Below are 19,376 nucleotides of genomic sequence, written 5' to 3' on the forward strand. Positions count from 1 at the left end.
GTCACCAAGTTGCACCTACAGCAATCTATGATTTGGAGGTGATTATTTATGGTTTCAAGCTGCTCGTTCCCACGCTTATCATCCCAGGGCAGGAAGAGGATATGATTGTTGGCAGCAATGCAATTAAGAAACTGTTGCACCTCTTGAAAAGCTCTGATAGCTACTGGAAATGTCTGGCTGCGCCAGTTGATGTTGCTGACGATGACACTTTTTGGTTCCTCTCCATGCTTTCGAATACTGAGAAATGGAAGAGTGGATCAATGCCTGAAAAAATTGGCACAGTCAAGCTAAAACAGAGTGTGACGCTTGAACCTCAATGTGAACACCTGGTATGGGGGAAACTTCCTGCTTCTGCACCTGTGTCCGCCGGGAGCACTGTCATTGTTGAACCAACACAGTCAAGATCAAGACCCAGAAATGTATTGGTGGGGCGTGTTATTTCACCTCTTTGGGGAGACAGATGGGTCCCCCTGAAACTGATTAATCCAAGTAGTGTGAATGTTACCCTGAAGAGAAACTGCAAGATTGCAGATGTTTCCCCATGTGTCGCAGTGGAGGAGCTGTCTCCACCAGATAAAATCCAAGTAAACATGCAAAGTGTCACTCAGGACTCTGCTTCTACAAGGTCTCCCAAGCAGATGGTAGATGCTCTGAAACAGCTTGGGTTGGAAGATTTGAATCTTAGCATCTGCGAAGTCTCCAATCAGTGGAAGGACAGACTTCTGCAACTTGTTGAGAAATATGAGGTTGTCTTCTCACGTGATAGGATGGATTGCGGGAAAGCTTCAGACTTTGTACATAAAATACACCTGTTGGATGAAAAACCGTTTCGCCTGCCCTACCGTAGAGTGCCACCAAGTCAATATGAGAAGCTTAGAACTGCTCTCAATGAGATGGAGGAAAGAGGCATTATAAGGAAGTCACACAGTGAGTACGCGTCTCCCCTGGTCCTGGTTTGGAAGAAAGATGGCTCTCTGCGCATTTGTACTGACTTTAGATGGCTAAATGCAAAGACGGTAAAAGACGCACATCCCCTCCCTCATCAGGCAGATGCCCTCGCTGCGCTTGGAGGCAACGTCTTCTTTTCCACCATGGACTTAACCTCCGGCTTCTACAATGTGCCGGTCTTTGAGGAACACAAGAAGTACACAGCCTTTTCCTCACCTTTCGGTCTCCACGAGTATAACAGAATGCCTCAAGGATTGTCAAACAGTCCTGCAACATTCATGAGAATGATGATGTCAATCTTTGGAGATGAAAATTTTAGCAGCTTACTCTGCTATTTGGATGACCTGATGGTTTTTGCCCCCAGTGAGCAGCTGGCCCTTCAACGTTTGGAGATGGTGTTCTCACGCCTGCAGCAGCATAAGCTCAAACTTGCTCCAAAAAAATGTCACCTGCTGAGAAGGACAGTTAAGTTCCTGGGTCACATCATCTCGGAGGACGGGGTGAGGAAAGATCCTGACAAAATGCAAGTCATAATGGATGTAGGCGAGGCTGATCTGATGGAAGGTGATGGCACCACACCTTCCTGGAAGAAGATCAAATCTTTTCTTGGGATGGTGTTTTATTATCAACATTTCATCGCTGACTGCTCTGCCAAAGCCAAACCCTTGTTCAGGCTCCTCTCAGGTCAACAAGTCAAGTCTACGAATATGAGAGGAAGAAAACCCAAGAAAAGATCTCCAACTGCACCAGCACTCACTCCATCAGACTGGACAGCTGCATGTCGAGACTCTTTCCAGGCCCTTAAGACTGATCTGGTTAGTGGTGTCATTTTAGCTCATCCTAACTTCGATGAGCCCTTCATCTTGGCAGTCGATGCTTCGTTTGATGGTATTGGGGCTGTCTTGTCCCAAGTGCCACCTGGTGAGACCGTGGCACGGCCCGTGGCCTTCGCCAGCAAGACACTTTCCCGCTCACAGATGAATTACCCTGTGCACAGGTTAGAATTCCTGGCATTGAAATGGGCTGTTTGCGACAAATTTAGTCATTGGCTCAAGGGGAGGCACTTCACTGCTTGGACAGACAACAACCCCTTGTCCTACATACTCACAAAGCCTCGTCTTGACGCCTGTGAGCAGCGGTGGGTGGCGAAGCTTGCAGCATATGACTTTGATCTCAAATTCGTTCCAGGTGCTAAGAACATAGTTGCAGATGCTCTGAGCCGTGAACCATTTGTAAAGTCATGCGTGAGTCATCGCCTGATGAAGGAGCCTTACATAGCACTGTTAGATGAAGTAAATGGTGTTGTCAGGGGTACGGTGCAGGATGCATTTCGATTCACAAACAACTGTCTGGCTGTTCAAGAAGGAGAACCTGGTTCATCAAGTTCTACTGCTGGGGCTGGTTCCCATCCTGGTGAGGGCCCCATCAGTTCTGAGGAGGTGTCAGCCGTGCTGAGTGCCCATAGTGATGGTGTGCTGGTTAGACTGCCAAGTGCTAGCCCACCATTATCCCAGCTGCAGGTCGAAGATCCTTCGACTGTCGTCCCTCAGAGTCGGCTTTTGAGTCTTCAGGAGCAGGATCCAGCCATAAGCAGAGCCTTATTCTACATGCAAAGACATAAGAGACCTACCAGGCGGGAAGCGGCATCTGAGCCAAATTGCACCAAAAGGCTCCTCAGACACTGGGAAAAGTTAAGGGTGCAAAACGGTGTTCTGTACAGAGTGACTAAAGACAGCAAGTTCAACAAAAAAGTCTTCCAGTTCATCGTGCCGGATAGCCTCAAGCACCAGATTATGGTTGGCCTACATGATAATGCTGGCCATCAAGGCCGTGCACGGACTTTCTCTCTAGCCAGAGAAAGATTCTTTTGGGTTGGAATGAAAAGAGATGTTGTGAACTATGTTCGCCGCTGTGAGAGATGCGTTGTTGGCAAAACACCTGAGCCTGAAGCCCGTGCACCCCTTGAAAATATTCAGACTTCAGAACCAATGGAATTAGTGTGCATAGATTTCTGGACTGCTGAACTGGGTGGCAGCAAAACAGTTGACGTCTTGGTTGTCACAGATCATTTTTCCAAGATGGCACACGCATTCCCCTGTCGTAGTCAGTCTGCAAGACATGTTGCTCGTCGGCCGTGGGATGACTTCTTTTGTGTGTATGGGTTTCCAAAGAGGATCCATTCCGACCAAGGGGCCAATTTTGAAAGTAGGCTGATGAGAGATCTTTTGGAAATGGCTGGAGTGGAGAAATCGCACACCACCCCGTACCACCCAATGGGTAATGGTGTTGTGGAACGGTTTAACAGGACTCTTGGAAACATGTTGAGAGTGCTTCCCCCGACAGCGAAAGCAAAATGGCCACAAATGCTACAGACATTGACCTTCAGTTACAACTGTACGGTGCATGAAACTACCGGCTTTGCTCCATTTTTCCTCATGTTTGGCCGAGTACCACGCCTTCCCATTGACATTATGTTCCAACATGTCCTCCAAGATGACAAGGTAGTCAGCCGTAATGAATTTGTCACTCAACTGAGGAAAGACCTGTCTGAAGCATCACGTATTGCTCGGGAGCAAAGTCGCCAGGAACAAGCTCGCCATGCCAGACTCTACAACAGAAGAGTCAAGGGATCCCCATTGGCTGTGGGCGATCGAGTGCTACAGGCCAATCGCGGTGAGAAAGGCAAGAGAAAACTCGCTGACAAATGGGACTCAGCTCCCTATGATGTCGTGTCTGTGCGGCCAGAGTTGAACGTGTACAGGATTAAGAATGTTCAAACTGGCAGAGAGAGAGTTGTGCACAGGAACTTCCTTCTTCCTATTGATTTCCTCAACTCGGCTGCTGATGAAGCCTCTCATGTTGACTCAGATGCAAACGATGTGGCTTGTGGAAGTCATGGGGACTCAATGGTGAAGAAAGGTGATCGTTTCACATAGACCATGGATTGGCTTATGCAAACTCCTGACATTGTGATCTCTGTCGGTAAGGATGATGAGAATGACGATTTGTTGGCTGATGTACTCAGTGATTCTTTTTCTGATGATGATGTTGCCAACACTCCTGTTTGGGAAGATGGCAGAATGATGCTGGACCAAGCTACCGCTGTCCCTGGTTGTGTCCTACAAGGCCCAGAACCTGCTATTGATTCAGATTCGGTCTCAAGTTCTCCCCCTGATCCAGATCCATCTTTGGTTGTACTCGCCCTTGACTCAGACCAAGTAAAGACAACTCTGCCATCTGGTCTAGCTGCAGGCAACACAACCCCTGACTTGGCTTTAGGCCCCGTTCTTGTGCCAAGTGTACCGGCCCTGGACTCAGTTAGGGTGTGTCCCTTGCCTTCCAGAGTAGATGTGGACGAAGATGCTGTGGTTTGTGCTCAACCTCAGGTTTTGGGTACAGCACGTACTGATGCAGTCACTACTAGATTTGGTAGACATGTCAGGCCACCCAATAGGTTGATAGTTGAGATGTCAACACAGACAGTTGGGGATGTTGTTTCGGTTTCAGGACCTTTTGTTTCATTCCTGAAGGGAATTTTTGGGGTCTAAGTAGCCTTGTTTTTTTTTCTCTCCTTCTGAACTCTATTCCGAGTTGTTTTTGATGGAGTGAGTTTGATATTCTTGTATTTTTTTGTTTGTTTGTTTGTATCCTTGGAATGTATTTTGAACATGTGTTGGGAGTTGTTTTGGATGTTTGGGAGGTGTATATGGCATCTTCTTTCTGTCTGCAACGAGTGTGGGGTATGGTGCCACCCTGTTCTTTTGCACTCCTTAAGGGAGGATCCCTGGATTGACTGTGGTTTACATCTGTGCTCCTGTTTCGCTTTTTGTGGACTGATTGTAATTTTTTTTTCTTTCTCTTCTACTCTCTCCGTTGTTTTGATGTTGTTCGGTGCTCGCCCAAAGTTTGACAGAATTTAGGGGGGTGTGTGTAACGGAGTAAATAAGTTATTAAATTACTGTAAAGTTTGGGACGCAAATATTATTATTTATGTTGTTTTATTTTGAAAATCCCAGCGGAGGTTAATGCTGCGCATTGCTTGAGTTGGCGCAGTCTGTGTGATGTCTGCTGGTGGTAAGTTGGTCTCCTGTTCACCAGTCACATTCCTGTTAAAACATGTGTTTTATAGTCTATAGAGAATCATGAAACAATGACGGTTAATAACACAGTGTTTATGGCGAAGTTAATATGCAGTTTGAGTTGCTGTGTTTCCTTAATATGTAATAGTGAGCTTGGAAACTGAGCTATTAGCCTATTCAATGCTAACGGAGGCTAACCGCTAATTAGCTGAGATGCAGGCATTGATGTGCACACTGTAGCCTTATTTGCTAATGTCTGACTCTATTTTTAGTTAATGCTGGAGTGAACTGGTGACCAACTGAGAAGATTTTTATTTGTGTTCCATGTTTCAGGTATGTTTTGTTGAAGTCTGTTGATTTTGTGTGTATTATACATTGTAAATTGATTATTTGGAGAACAAAATGTTCATTTTGTTTTATTTCTATCCATTTAAATCGTATATAATGGCAGATTGATAATTCTTGTTTAGTTATGAACATATTTTCTTTTGTTTAAAAAGTATCACTATACGATCACGCATTGCTTGAGTTGGCGCAGTCTGTGTGATGTCTGCTGGTGTTAATGCTGGAGTGAACTGGTGACCAACTGAGAAGATTTTTATTTGTGTTCCATGTTTCAGAATAAACAGTGCCATATGTTTCATCTATCCTGTCTCCTGGGAGTGATTTAAAAGAGCGACAAGCAGAGCAAAGTAGAAAGGGTCACACTAACATACTTAACTCTACTACAGAACAGTTCCTAAACATAACACTAGTGCCGTCTTTTTTACAGTGTATGGTCTGGAGGAGTACAAGATGGAATTGGTGACTTTTCTGCTTGAAAGGTAATGACTGCTGCTTGATTTACATTATGTGCAATCTAAAAAAAAAAAAAAAATCAGGATTATAACAATGAAAAAAAAAAAGTTAATCATATTCAATCATAGTCAAACACTTCGTTTGCACTTTTTTCCACAAATAACACAATTGAAAAGCTTATTGTTTGATTAGAAAGAAGAAGATATGTAGTCTATGTGGGTAGATAAAACTGTGTGAAGTAAACGCTGTTTATCTGCTAATGACCCCCTTAATTTTCTAAGAAGAATTTAGAGTTTTTTTTCTTTTGAACATGAAAACAACAGCAGTGTATCTCACAATGAAAAAAAATGATAATAATAATAGTAATAAAAAATTTAAATACAAAAAATTAAAAAATTAAAATTAAAAATATAGTTTCACCGGGGGGGAAAATCGACTAACATGCCTAAATGCACACATGAACGAGTTTAGATATAATAATATAATATAATATAATATAATATAATATAATATAATATAATATAATATAATATAATATAATATAATATAATATTAATAATAATAATAACGTCTTACCGTTAAAAAGTGCATCACAAACCATCTAATCCGCTATAGCTCCATTCGCTACAATAGTAAACTGAGCACTTCCGGGAACAATTGTGAGGCTCCATGAGCCGCCATTGCTGTGAAAAAACGATAATAATAATAGTAATAAAAAATTTAAATACAAAAAATTTAAAAATTAAAATAAAAAATATAGTTTCTCCGGGGGGAAAATCGACTAACATGCCTAAATGCAGACATGAACGGGTTTAGATAATATAATATAATATAATATAATATAATGTAATGTAATGTAATGTAATGTAATGTAATGTAATGTAATGTAATATAATGTAATAATAATAATAATAAAGTCTTACCGTTCAAAAGTGCATCACAAACCATCTAATCCGCTATAGCTCCATTCGCTACAATAGTAAACTGAACACTTCCGGGAACAATTGTGAGGCTCCATGAGCCGCCATTGCTGTGAAAAAACGAACCATTGGAGTGAACGAAGTTGTCGCAACTCTCTCTGTCTATACGGTTTTAGGTCAGCTGATGGCGTTTCTACATTTCACTTATCAACCTGTCCATGTTGTGCACTTCCTTCAAATTTGTCAATCGAATTAAAATAACAGTTTAATAAAAAAAAAAAAAAAAAAATCATGGACCTGGTTAATGCAGGTGTACCTCGTAAATGTACATTTTTAAAGAGACAACTGACAGCTGCTGCTGGTTGGAGCTAAACGTGACTCTGCGGCGCCATCTTGTGCCGGAGGAATGAACTGTTCATAAATCACGGATTTGTCAAACATATTAACGTGAGTTGTCCTTTACACATTTTTGAATTTGAATAATAGCTTGTGTTATCAACGAGAACAAAAAGATGACAATCGTATATTCATAAACGGGTTTGAACCCCAGATGTGCATTCCCTTACATTTTTTAAATTGTGTTTTTTTTTTTAAATCAATGGTAATTAATAATATACACTAGATGATAACAATGATATTAATAATCAGTTACATTGCATATCACTTAGTTGCCAATGCACATTATTACCATGACCACCATCAAAATTGTATATTTAGTAGGAGAAAAAAAAAATCAGATGGCCTTTCAGGTATATGGGAGTTAAAACCTCTGAAACAACAAAAAAAAAAACTCATCCTTCACATGAAAGCTTAGTGTTTCACATGGTTCTTATACGTAAACCAGGGGCAGATTATTGCGAAAATATACATGCAATTTAACCAAATGTTGTCTTAAATCATAGGCTATTTCACTAAGATGAGCTGTTAATGTTATAGAACCTGGATGCTAGGCAGCCATATTCCTCCTGTTTCACACAACAACCTGCATACTCAGTATTTTATGTTTATACTTTATTCTTTCTGACTTATTTCCTGACTATTTATGTCATCTTTCTTTTTGCTGGAAGCAAAGACTTTTTGTTATGACGGATTTAAAGGATTTTTATTTTATTTATTTTTTATTTATTCAGTTCATTTCCGACATGGTTGCAATCACAGAAATTCATTTTGACATTCAGAGCAAAATCACATCATTATTTTTTTTTTAATTTTTTTTTTTTTTGTATGCCGGAAAGGGTGACGGAAAAAGCATTATGCTTATCCAGATCCGTCCCCTGATTTGAACACAGATAATTTTACATCAGTCCGCGTTTCTTCCCTTGTCAAACATTCTCATCTTCTTCATAATTTCATCTTTTCATTAACGTTTTTTTTTTTTTTTTTTTTTTTTGTCCTTTTTTTTGTGATGCGTTCTCATCTGCAGTCATTGTTCCTGTTGTTACTCCTCCTCACTGTCCTTTTTTTCCGTATCTCCTCTAGCTTTCTTTTCCAGTCGTTGTTTACGTTCCTCCAACTCTCCAAACGAAAAGTTCTTCTTCTTTCGGAGAACCTTCATATCCTCTGAAAGTCGCCTCAGCTTACGATCCATCAGAAAGGCACATGCACATACACATACCCACATCATTAGCAGGCCAAAGATCATGACCCCTAGCTGATAGATGTCCTCCACATCTTCCACTGTCAACTGGGAGAGACAGAGCATCTGGCTTCTCCCTCGTGCATCCATGACATATCCACTTGGGTATGTGTCCTTTGGACACGCTGGTTCGTGCTGTAGCAATTGCCTCGTCGTGAAGATTTTGTCGATGGCGCTCAATGACCAGTTGATGAGTTCCATGTCGTCGCTGTAGAGTTCGATGAAGAGTTGACTTGAGAACTGTATGCGTGTAGAAATGTCCTCCGTGTTTTCTCCTTAAATCCTTTCAGATTTACGGATTGTTGTGTCTCTGTGTCAAGGCTATTCCAGAGGTTCATGGCTCTATACACAGTACTATGTTTGCCAACGTTAGATTTAACCCTGTCTGGTCTGAACACATTATTATGTATGAAGTCGTAGGAATTTTGATTGTATGTGAAACGTTTTTGTATTTGATGTGGTATTTTTTTAGATGAAGCCCTAAATGCGTGTATTTGTGTGTTGTAGTGTATTATTTCTTGCAGTTTTAGGTATTTTGCCTTCTCAAATAATTCGTTTGTGTGTGCGTTGTGTGGTGCTTTATGCAAAATTCTTATAGCTTTTTTTTGTAGTTTAAATAGTGGTTCAAGATACGTTTTGTAGTTATTTCCCCATATTTCGGAGCAGTAATTTAAGTGCGATGCTATGAGTGAAGAATAGATTGTTTAGGGCTAGTTTATTTACCTCTAACCATGTTTGAATTTTTAATAGTTCTTCATTTGTTGACTCTATTAGAGTTTTAATGTCTTTGCCTGAGCATCGGATGGTTGTGTCATCTGCAAACAATGTTAGTTTGAGGCAATTTGTGACTTTGAAAATGTCGTTTATGTATAAAATGAACAGTTTTGGCCCTAAAATTGAACCCTGTGGGACACCACATTGTATGGTTTGGCAGTTTCCGTTTTCCATTCTCTTTTGCCCTTTTAGAATTTTAAATAGAAAATCAGATGTTTCCTTTTTCCATTCTAAAATCTGAAACGAAAAAAAAAAAAAAAAAAAAAAAAAAGCCAGACCACGTGACCATTTTTGACATGCGGAAGTGAACGTGTCAGAATAAAAGCATAAAGGGAGAGAGAATATAAAGCAGGCACATGATTTAATACAGAGGGTGAGATCATTAAAAAGCCTTACAAAAGTTACATAAAGATCAATTTTTTGGTCATTATTAATTTCGACATGAAATTATGCTGATGCTCGCGACGAGCGCGCACGAACGGAGTTACAAAAAATTACCAGCAGGGGGCACTGTGGGGATACGTTTCTTCTTTGCAGGCATGATTTCATAAATGTTCACGTGTAAAAAAAAATATATACCGTAAACACATGAGTTGGAGATTGTCTCTTATGAACCATATGGTTAACCTAGCGATGTTATTTTGGAGCTTTTGAATGAGCTCAGAGCAGGCTTGGTTTATTTATTTATTATTATTATTATTTGCTTGTAAACTTATAGTTAACTCTGACCTTTTAGATCAACTAGGATGTTCATTGTACCCATGTTTTCTTCCTGGTAACACACTGCACTTTTTATATTGTATATAGTTTTGCCCAATGGTATCATAGTGTCTAAATCTTGCAATTATTTAAATTTTATACATGCAAATTTAAATAAAAACTGATTAATAATAATAATAATAATAATAATAATAATAATAATAATAATAATAATAATGTTCATAAAAAGACAATCTCAAACTCGTGTTTACACTGTATTTTATTTATTTTTTTACTCGTGAACAATCATGAAATCATGCCTGCAAAGAAACACATCCTCACAGTGCCACCTGCTGGTCATTTTTGTAACTCCGTTCGTGTGTGTTTGACGCGAGCATGATTTTTATGTAGCTTTTGTAAGGCTTTATAATGATCAGTCACAGCCAGTCATTTGAGAAGGTAAACAAAGATATTACGATGAATAAAATGTAAGTAAAGTGACAAAAAATTAGTAGCAGGTGGTAAAAAAAAGCAGAAGGGTAGCTAAGTGAGCAAAATGTGGCAAACAATAGTAAAAAATGATAAAAATGTTGAACAAAAAGAGGCAAAATGTTGAATAAAGCAAACAAGTGTTATTTAATGCGCAAAAGATAGCTTATTGGGATGTAAAGTGGCAAAAAATGGTTTAAGAATTGACATTGAAATGGATAAAAGTGTCAAAAAGAACTAGCAAAAAAGGTCAAAAGGAAGCTAAAATCAGAAGTGTCAATTTTTTTTTTAAAGGGGCAAAAATAGGACAAAGGACGTTGCAAAATGGCTAAAGAAAAAGGTAAAAAGGGGTTAAAAAGTGTCCCCCTTTTAAGATTTTCAAGGGAAATAATAATCAAAATTTAGATATAAAGAGCCACATGTTGAGTATCACTGACTTAATAACAGCTTTATCATGGTTTCAGTAAATTAATTTAATAAACTAAATTGGGAGTCGATGGCTGAGAGAAATGTGTACATGAATTACCCTCGACTGGATTTTGGAAAAAAAACCGAAAAACTTTCGTTTGTATCTTTCAGTTACCAATTTAACAAAACTTCTGTGAATTCGGAAGTCGGAAATAAACTGAATAAATAAATAAATTAAAAAATTTAAAATTTTATTCCGAAATAATTATTTAACATGTAACCAACCTGTCACCGGTATGTTTTTTTTTATAATTTTTTGTTTAAATTATTTTCTTTTCTGTTTCTGTGGTTGTGAAAAGTTCCATCCATGTTTTTTTTTTTTTTTTATGTTAAAAAATGAAATGTATACCAGAGCTACCTGGAGATGAGGATGGCATTTTGCAAAGTTGCTATTTTTCTATATTATTTTTATGTATATGTACTAGGGGTGTGTATTGCCTGGCATCTGGCGATACAATTCGTATCCCAATACATAGGTCACGATACGATACGATATATCCCAATATTTAAGTATAAAGCATTGATTGCGATTTTCTTTTTCATATTACATATTTTTTTAATATATTTTACATATATTTTATTGGCATATTTTACACTCAAAACATTGGCTTTAACGTACCATGTGTCAACAACTTCAAATAAAAAACAACATACAATCTGCCTGTGGCTTTTAAACTTGACTGTAGTTCAACATGACTTTAGTGTAACTGCACAATGTAGTTACAATGTCTCTGGCAGTGGAAAATACTTTCCTGGTTAAATAAAGGTTAAAAAAAAAATATTATTTTTTTAATTAAAAAATCGTAATGGATGCATTTAGAATGATCCCAGAATCGTGCGACATAATACAGCGATATATCGCCGAATTGATTTTTTTCAACTCCTCTAATATGTACAGAGGAATACTAGCTGACAACTGAAAAGAAAGAAAAAAAACATTATTTTCTGCAAACAAAACTATTGTTTGGTCTAAACTAGAGTAGACAATTATCAGTTTATGTAGTTATTTCTTGTAAAACATGTCTGCATTTAAAAAAATACAATAAAATATCAGATGTTGTGTGTTCACCTTGTCTTTAGTGTGTTTACCCACAGCAGATCAACCATGAAGCTCATCAAAAACTAGACGTACAAGCCCCGACTGAAACACCAGCAGCAACTAAACCCCAGAAGTTCAAAAACCCACTATTTAAACACCAAACCAAAAGTCATATTACAGACATTTAAGCAATAACTACTACTAACTATGTCCGTTGATCTATCATTAGGTATTTAAATTCTAATCATTACGTTTATTGTTTGTTTTTTCTTGTTTAAAACATCCCACTTTTTTCCCTGCTATCTTAACTTTTCATTTTCTAGAATTTGCTTTTTTTTTTTACCCTGGTTTTTATTTTCATTTGACTCCAGACTAAAACCCTCACACAACCAGTAATGGAAAACCTTCTCAAGTCACTATGATGGCAACAATAAAAACTGCCTTGTTGCTTTAGTAACCTTTCATTTTCACAACAAGGCAAGGCAAATTTATTTGTATAGCGCATTTCATACACAAGGAAACTCAATGTGCTTTACATGATAAAACATTCAACAGCTTAAAATCAATAAGAACATTTAAAATCATCAGTAAAATCAATAAAAATCATCAACAAACACCAAAAATCTCTCTTTCAATCATACGCAGTAGAGAAAAAAAGTGCCTTTAGCTTTGATTTAAAAATGTTCACATTAGATGCTGACTTCAGCTCTGCTGGCAGTTTGTTCCACTTCTTTGCAGCATAACAACTAAACACATCATCACCATATTTGCTGTGAACTCTGAGCTCCACTATCTGACCTGTGTTCATAGATCTGAGAGACCTGCTGGGTTCATATCTGACGAACATGTCACTGATGTATTCTGGACCAAAACCCATTCACAGATTTATACAACAAAGACCTTAAGCTTATTATTATTCATATTATTAGTACAAGTCACCATTTTTATTCTATGAAAACTATCAAATATCGAATAGATGTAATTCCACTTATTATTATTTGGCATTGGAAATGTTGTACTCTTTTTCAGCTCTTATTACTTGTTGAATGACAGATAAAATGTTTAATATCATTATAAACTTAAAGCTTCAGCCCACTATTTTATAAAATCATATTATATATTTCATAGATCAATGAATCAAACATCATTTAGTCCAAAGAGAAAGGAAAAAAGTTGAAATTGCCAATAAAAAGTATCTTCATCTCCACTGTAAACAAACATGCATACAAGTGTTTTTACTTCTCTTGACACCATTTTTATTCAAGCTTGTTCCCGGTAATTCTTTTTATATCAGAGTTATCATATGTAGCAACTTCAAAATACATTTATTGTTTCTTAATTCTTAAGTAAGTAATTTATTTATAAAGTGCTTTTTGCAGATAAAATCACAAAGTGCTGTGGAGAAATTAATACAAGTGCAAGGTGTCGACAGAAATTAGAGTTTCAAATATCATTAAAAACAACAGTTAAAAGCAGCGACACCTGAAACAGACAAAGGAAGTAACAAACGATAATGCACTGCAACCAAAAGTGGGGTTTTTTTTTTGTGTTTTTTTAAAAAATTTCTAAAAACTCTTGAGATAAATAAGCAACCTGTCAAAACACACTCATAAAAAAAACCCCTGTTGCATGTGCCAACATGTCTAAAGTAGGTGGTTTCAAAACCGAGAGAGTATGTTGTAAAACTCATTGCTGATACAAATAAGGCTGCAAGTCCAAGGTAACCTTAGTGTATTTTTCATATTTTTTATACTGTAAACTGTTTGGAAGTCAAGAATTCAAACTTGTCCCCGTTCTCTTATAAGGAAAGCATCAAAACATTTTCTGATGGCTTTCATGTGTCTCTATGACTTCCTGTTTATTTATATCTGTGTAGCTTTTTCAGCTTCCAGTTCATGTTTTGTCATTCTGATTGTTCAACTCCACTTTCTGTTGATCAATTTACTTTTTTCTCAAAGATGACTTTCAGCTTCGTCCAACCCTTTTGCAGCTGTCAGAAACAACATGAGCACACAATTAAAATCAATTGCGGGTAAAGTAAAGCTTCAAAGTATTTAAGATAGTCAGAAAGTGAGCCACCGTCAAAAAAAATGAAGGTAATTATTAAATAAATTGTGTAAATGGTAATAAACTCAATAAATAATTTGATTATGTGTTGTATTTTAAAACAATGTGTTTTTGGTACATTAAAGCACACCTGCTTGTCTTGATTCTTCTTTGGGTGTGCTCTCAGTAGTTGGAACCCCTTGGAAGTTCTTCTTCTCCGTGAACCTACAAAACACAGATCACAGTTATCCTATATAGGTAGAGGTAACCCTCAGCACAGTTGTGGAGTGTCACTGCAGGAAATAGGGGTTTACCTTTTCAAAAATCCAAACCTATAACAGGTAAATGCTGCCACAATTAGAAGCAACAGCCCAAAAAGGATCCATCCTATGACGAGGCTCGGTGGCGACACTGATGAAACAAAGACAATATACATGACTGAGCATGCTCTAGCTTTTGTGCATGACTGACTCTTAGACTAGTGAGTACTGAGCAGTCATTCATTAACTTCATCAGCTCATTCTTTGCTTTGTCACATGGTATGATTTTCCTGGTCATTCATAGGAATCTTCTGAGCCAGACTTATGTTCAGCTGTTATTATTATTAGGACGACTTCATAAGAATGGAATTCAACTCTAGGCTGTGCATTTTAGTCACACAAAAAACACACAATTAAACGTGTACTAACAAAGTCAAACTAAGTCCAGAAAAGTTCCGATGAAATGATCATGAAGCTAACCTCACCTGAAAGCACATGCACAAAGACCTGAGCACTTTGTCGGCCGTAGAGGTTTGAAACCTCACAATGATACAGGCCTTTCAGATCCAAGGACCTACTGAGAAACTTCAGCTGTGCACCTTCAGCCCTGACACCCGACAGAGGCAAAGCCAGTCCGGACCTAAAAGATCACAACAAAGACTCAGCTGGATCCAAATTACCAAAAAAAAACAAAACGTGTATTTCCAGATTGGAGATCATCTTCATTTCTTCATTTTCCAGCAAATAAATCGAGCTAAGATGCTAACATGACAATGGCTAACAACAACATCTAATTGAGTATTCTATGTTCTTTGCACTTCTTATACCGAGTCCATTCACTTTAAAACAGAATATGAGTAGTATGCCAGGTATGGCGTCATAGGCGGGGTTTGAGATTGTTGCCGGGGGGGGGGCAAACTCCGCGTGTATGGCATTGCATTGCTGTGGATGTGATTTGTTAAAAGCCCATAATCAAAATAATGAAGCTCTAATATCATTGTCTTAGATTGGATTGTCAAACTAAGAGATTAAATACTGGGAGTACAAGACCTGGTCCAGTTGAAAGTTGGTTCAGGACGAGCTTCACTTATACAAAGCAGAGAGTCATCTGAAGATTCAATGATGCTGACATTAGAGGGTGAAACTGAAAAAAGAAGAAAAAAAAAGAGGGAACATCATCACGTCATTAGTAAATCACAAATAACAGACATTCAAAGACTGTGGGATGGTGGTGATGTTATTCAGTCTGTTAAAGGGACGTAAAACTTGGAATAGAAAAAAAATCTATTTTACATTTGATGTGAAAGCAATCATGCGTATTAATTCCTCGTATAACATTATTTTCAAATAATTTTCAGGGAGTGTGCATTGCTACTCTCCAGTAGAACAGGATTCTTTGATTTTTAATGACTGTGTTTCAGTTTTACTCACAGAAAAGTTGCAGAAAGAAGGGCTGGAACTTGTCTGTGTCCAGTGCCACACTGCTGACAACGCACTGGATCAGCTGGCCATCTAAATCTCTTGTGGGCACTCCAAACAGTGAGCTTTTTGTGGTCGTGGTATCGTTGTCATGTCTGGTAGAGTTGGTTGTCACTCTAACCTTTGCATTGCCAGTGACCCACCTCACCTCTCCAGGGGGTCTGGCAGCAGCGGCTGTACATGTAGCGAGCAAAACCTCTTCACTACCCAGTACCACACTCTCATTCTTAAGGCTTGTGACAGGAGGCACTATAGGAGAATGAGGAAAAACATCAACATTAACTGGGAAAAAAAATGGAAAAATATAGAATTTCAATGTTCAGAAACCATGTAAAATACTGTGTACCCAGCAGATTTAGCGACACTTCAGTCTTGTGATTTCCACTTTCAAGCAATAAGAAGATACAGCTGTAGCTTCCTTCATCCATGAGAGATGCGTTGGACAACTGAAGGGATCCATTCTTCTCGGTGAAATTCCCAACAAATCTAAACCTATCATCCGTTAACTCAATCGGATATTTTCCATTTTTCTCAAGGATAATGAAAAAGTTGTCTCTGAAAGGTCGTCCCCGGGTGCTCCTCTGCCATAAAATCTGCTTTAGCGTTTCCTTAGAGTCTGTCAGTTGGCAGGGGAGGGTGACAGTGGCCCCCTGTACCACAGTCACCCTTCCACCAATCACCTGAAGCCCTGCAAGATAAACAGGAAGTCAATTAGAATTGGAACCAAACCCATTTAAAACCCTCAAGTCTCCACATTTTCCAAACATATTGGCGCTCATTTATCAACCATGCGTGAGAACGCGTGTAAATGGAGGGTTGCAACTAACGATTGTTTTAATAGTCGACTAGTCATCGATTATTGAAACGATTAGTCGACTAATCGAATGACAAATCACACATTTATTTGCTCTATGTTGCTACTTAGACTGGTTCACTTTGTTGGGTGGGTGTCTGGTCTGAACCAAGTAGCGGTGCGTGATCGTCACAGCTTCAGGTAGACTGTGAAGAGCAGAGCTACCAACATCTACAGACCATCAACTTTCCTGCACCTGTGGCTATCCTTACGTTTTAAATCCCCGGTAAGATAACTAAACTAACAAAAACACTATTCTGGAAGAAAATAGAGATTTTAATTGTGTGGGAACAGATTCATTTCACCACCAATTTGCTGGTTAAATATGCATGCTTTATGTGTGGCAAGAAATGAACATTTAGCATGTGTTGACCACATGATCATGCATTTTCAAATCCAAGTTGCTTTATAGCCTTTCAAATACATTAACTAAAAAATAAATAAATAATAATAATAATTATATAACATTGTGTTCATGTAAACTGAGATGCGTAAGAAATTGAAGATGCAAGATACTGTTTTATTTCTTTTATTTTAAACTGTTTTTAAGTTGCCATTTACAACATGATCAATATAAATCAAATTAAATAAAACATTATTCTATATCATTTTAACTGTATAGAATTTAATACACTTTATTGTCTTCATTCAGAAGGTCTTTTTTTTTTGGCTCCAGGAGGACTTTAATCCAGGTGAGATGAAGTTAAATAGTTCCTTTGAGAGTAAAGGTTGCAGACCCCTGACCAGGGGAAGATGGTTAGGAGACCCCACTATAAGAGCTGGACCCTCTGAATTGAATTCCATGCGGTGAAGCAATGCAGATGTTAAGTTGGTTATGCTACTGTTAAGTTAATTCAAGTACAGCATTTCTGCAAAGTAAAAAACAGAATACATGTAACCTGTTGTTATGCTTTGCTGTTATTTAAAATGTTTTTGTTACGTTACGTAAACCACTATAAAAACTCAAATTCGAATGGGAAAAAGTTAGTTTTTTTTTTTTTTTTTTAACTATGAAAGTCACTAACATTTTTAACGAAGCATTTTTATTGCTTGTGTGGCAAATCTAAACTATATATTTCAATAACGTATATACAGATGAATAAAAAACAGTTATATATAGCTATTTACAGTGAAATGGAAGCAATGTCTCGTACAACTATTAACAAAGTATGAATCACAAATACAGGAAAAGACAAATTATTTGTGCCTCATTGTGTTGCTAGAAAACAAAAATTCTGCTTCTCAACTCTATCTATCCTTTATTTATCCCTCATCCTTTATATTTATCCCTCATCCTTTATATTTATCAGTATTATTATTATTATTGTTGCTGGTTGTTCTTGACAGCTCAAGAACATGTCACAGAAAAACACGCGCACATTTTTCCCCTCATAACTTCACTTTAAATTATCGACATGATTTAAAAACTGGTTTGTAGTTTGATATCGGCACTTTCGACACGGGTCGCCGCTATTGGCTCTTTTAAGCGATCACGTGATCAGGACGCGCCGGCGCGTCCGTCGGTCCCAGAGGGTTAATAACCCGTACAAACTAAAACGATAACGGCTTTAATGTCGATGATATCGATTACTAACAAACTACACTGATATGATTGTGTGAATACGGTCTCACACACAGTCAGTGGCGGATGCTTCAAGACTACAAGGGAACCTCAGCTTCCCCTAAAATCAGTGGTCAAATATGTAGTGTTGTGTGTACATTTCATTGACTAAATATATGACAGAACACATGTATGTTTAGTTCAGAATCAGCTTCTTATAACAGGAAACTGACAGTGACAGCGTGACGTTCTTCATTCATTACCGCAGCGTCACAGTGTTAATAAACAGTGGTGAAGTTCAGCTTCAATTGACTTCAATGGGAGAGGATTTAGTGGTTGATCCACTGCAGTCAAACTAGACGCTCATTGGATAAATGCTCGGTTATGACGCACTTAGTCCCGCCCATCGGACGCCGGGCTTCACAGGAGGTCTATGGAGCAGTGGGCTGGATCTGTCTGTTCAGGACGCTGGAATAATGGATGATGATTGGATGATCTGTCTCAGGCTAATTCAATTTTGATTGACAGCGAAATGAGCCAATCAGAGAGTATGACGTAAACACACAGGCGGGGTTTCCAAATATTTCAGTCCGTTGCTCTGTGTTGACACGGAGACTTTGCTGATCCTCTCATAGCGAATCAACTTCTGACAAACCTAGTGTCTGTTTTTGGTGTTTGTGGAGACTGTTACTGCTTGTGTTGTGAGACTTTTGACCAAACACTCACACTCCAGCGCGCAGCAGCTACGCGCGCGCGTGCGTGCGTGTGTGATAATCTACAAATAGTTGTTGACAACAAAATGTGAATTCTACTAGAATTCACATTTAAATAAACAGATACATTTTCTGAAGTAGGCAGAAAATGAGCTTCCCCTGCATGAAAGACCAGCAGCCGCCACTGCGCACAGTGCAGTGTATATGGTGATTTTAGATATAGCTTACCTTCTGAATGCCCGCTGAGCAGCAGCATGAACATGAGCTCACACCGAACTATCCATAAAAAACAGAAACAAATATCCTCCATCAAACCATCAGGGAAAATCTGCCCCTCACGCTCCTTAAAGCAAGTAGTGCTAGTAACAGTTGCAGAATGCGGAAAACCCTTACATACAAACATCCAGCCCTCAACATCCGGTCTGAGTTCTTCTTCTTCGTATGTAGTTTATTGGCGGGTGGTATTCATCCACCTACTGTATCAGAGTATGAATCAGAGTTTTATCCTTTTACAAGTCATAATAATTATCATTATTCTTAATAACAATATCTTAAGAAAAAAAAAAGCTATATTCTTCCCATAACTTCTGAATCATTAAGGAATTTGATTATCC

General features: G+C 38.2%; 1 protein-coding gene across 2 annotated transcripts in view; it reads right to left on the minus strand.

Annotated features, from left to right (window-relative positions):
• LOC114458936 (nectin-4-like) overlaps positions 1-19,126 on the minus strand; it is a 28,651-nt gene extending 9,525 nt beyond the window's left edge. Inside the window, exons 1-8 of one of the 2 annotated variants that reach the window (XM_028441318.1) lie at positions 18,991-19,126; positions 15,982-16,323; positions 15,588-15,884; positions 15,207-15,300; positions 14,642-14,796; positions 14,211-14,307; positions 14,048-14,121; positions 13,642-13,840 (exon numbers count right to left, since the gene is read on the minus strand). In XM_028441318.1, coding sequence (XP_028297119.1) covers positions 13,803-13,840; positions 14,048-14,121; positions 14,211-14,307; positions 14,642-14,796; positions 15,207-15,300; positions 15,588-15,884; positions 15,982-16,323; positions 18,991-19,072 — 1,179 coding nt within the window. In that variant the 5' untranslated portion in view covers positions 19,073-19,126 and the 3' untranslated portion in view covers positions 13,642-13,802. Of the gene's footprint in view, positions 1-13,641; positions 13,841-14,047; positions 14,122-14,210; positions 14,308-14,641; positions 14,797-15,206; positions 15,301-15,587; positions 15,885-15,981; positions 16,324-18,990 lie in introns of those variants that run through there. The other variant, XM_028441317.1, reaches the window with a different exon arrangement.
• Positions 19,127-19,376: the final 250 nt, after the last annotated feature.

This window comes from Gouania willdenowi, unplaced genomic scaffold (genome assembly GCF_900634775.1).
Source record: "Gouania willdenowi unplaced genomic scaffold, fGouWil2.1 scaffold_215_arrow_ctg1, whole genome shotgun sequence".
Lineage (NCBI taxonomy): Eukaryota > Metazoa > Chordata > Actinopteri > Blenniiformes > Gobiesocidae > Gouania > Gouania willdenowi.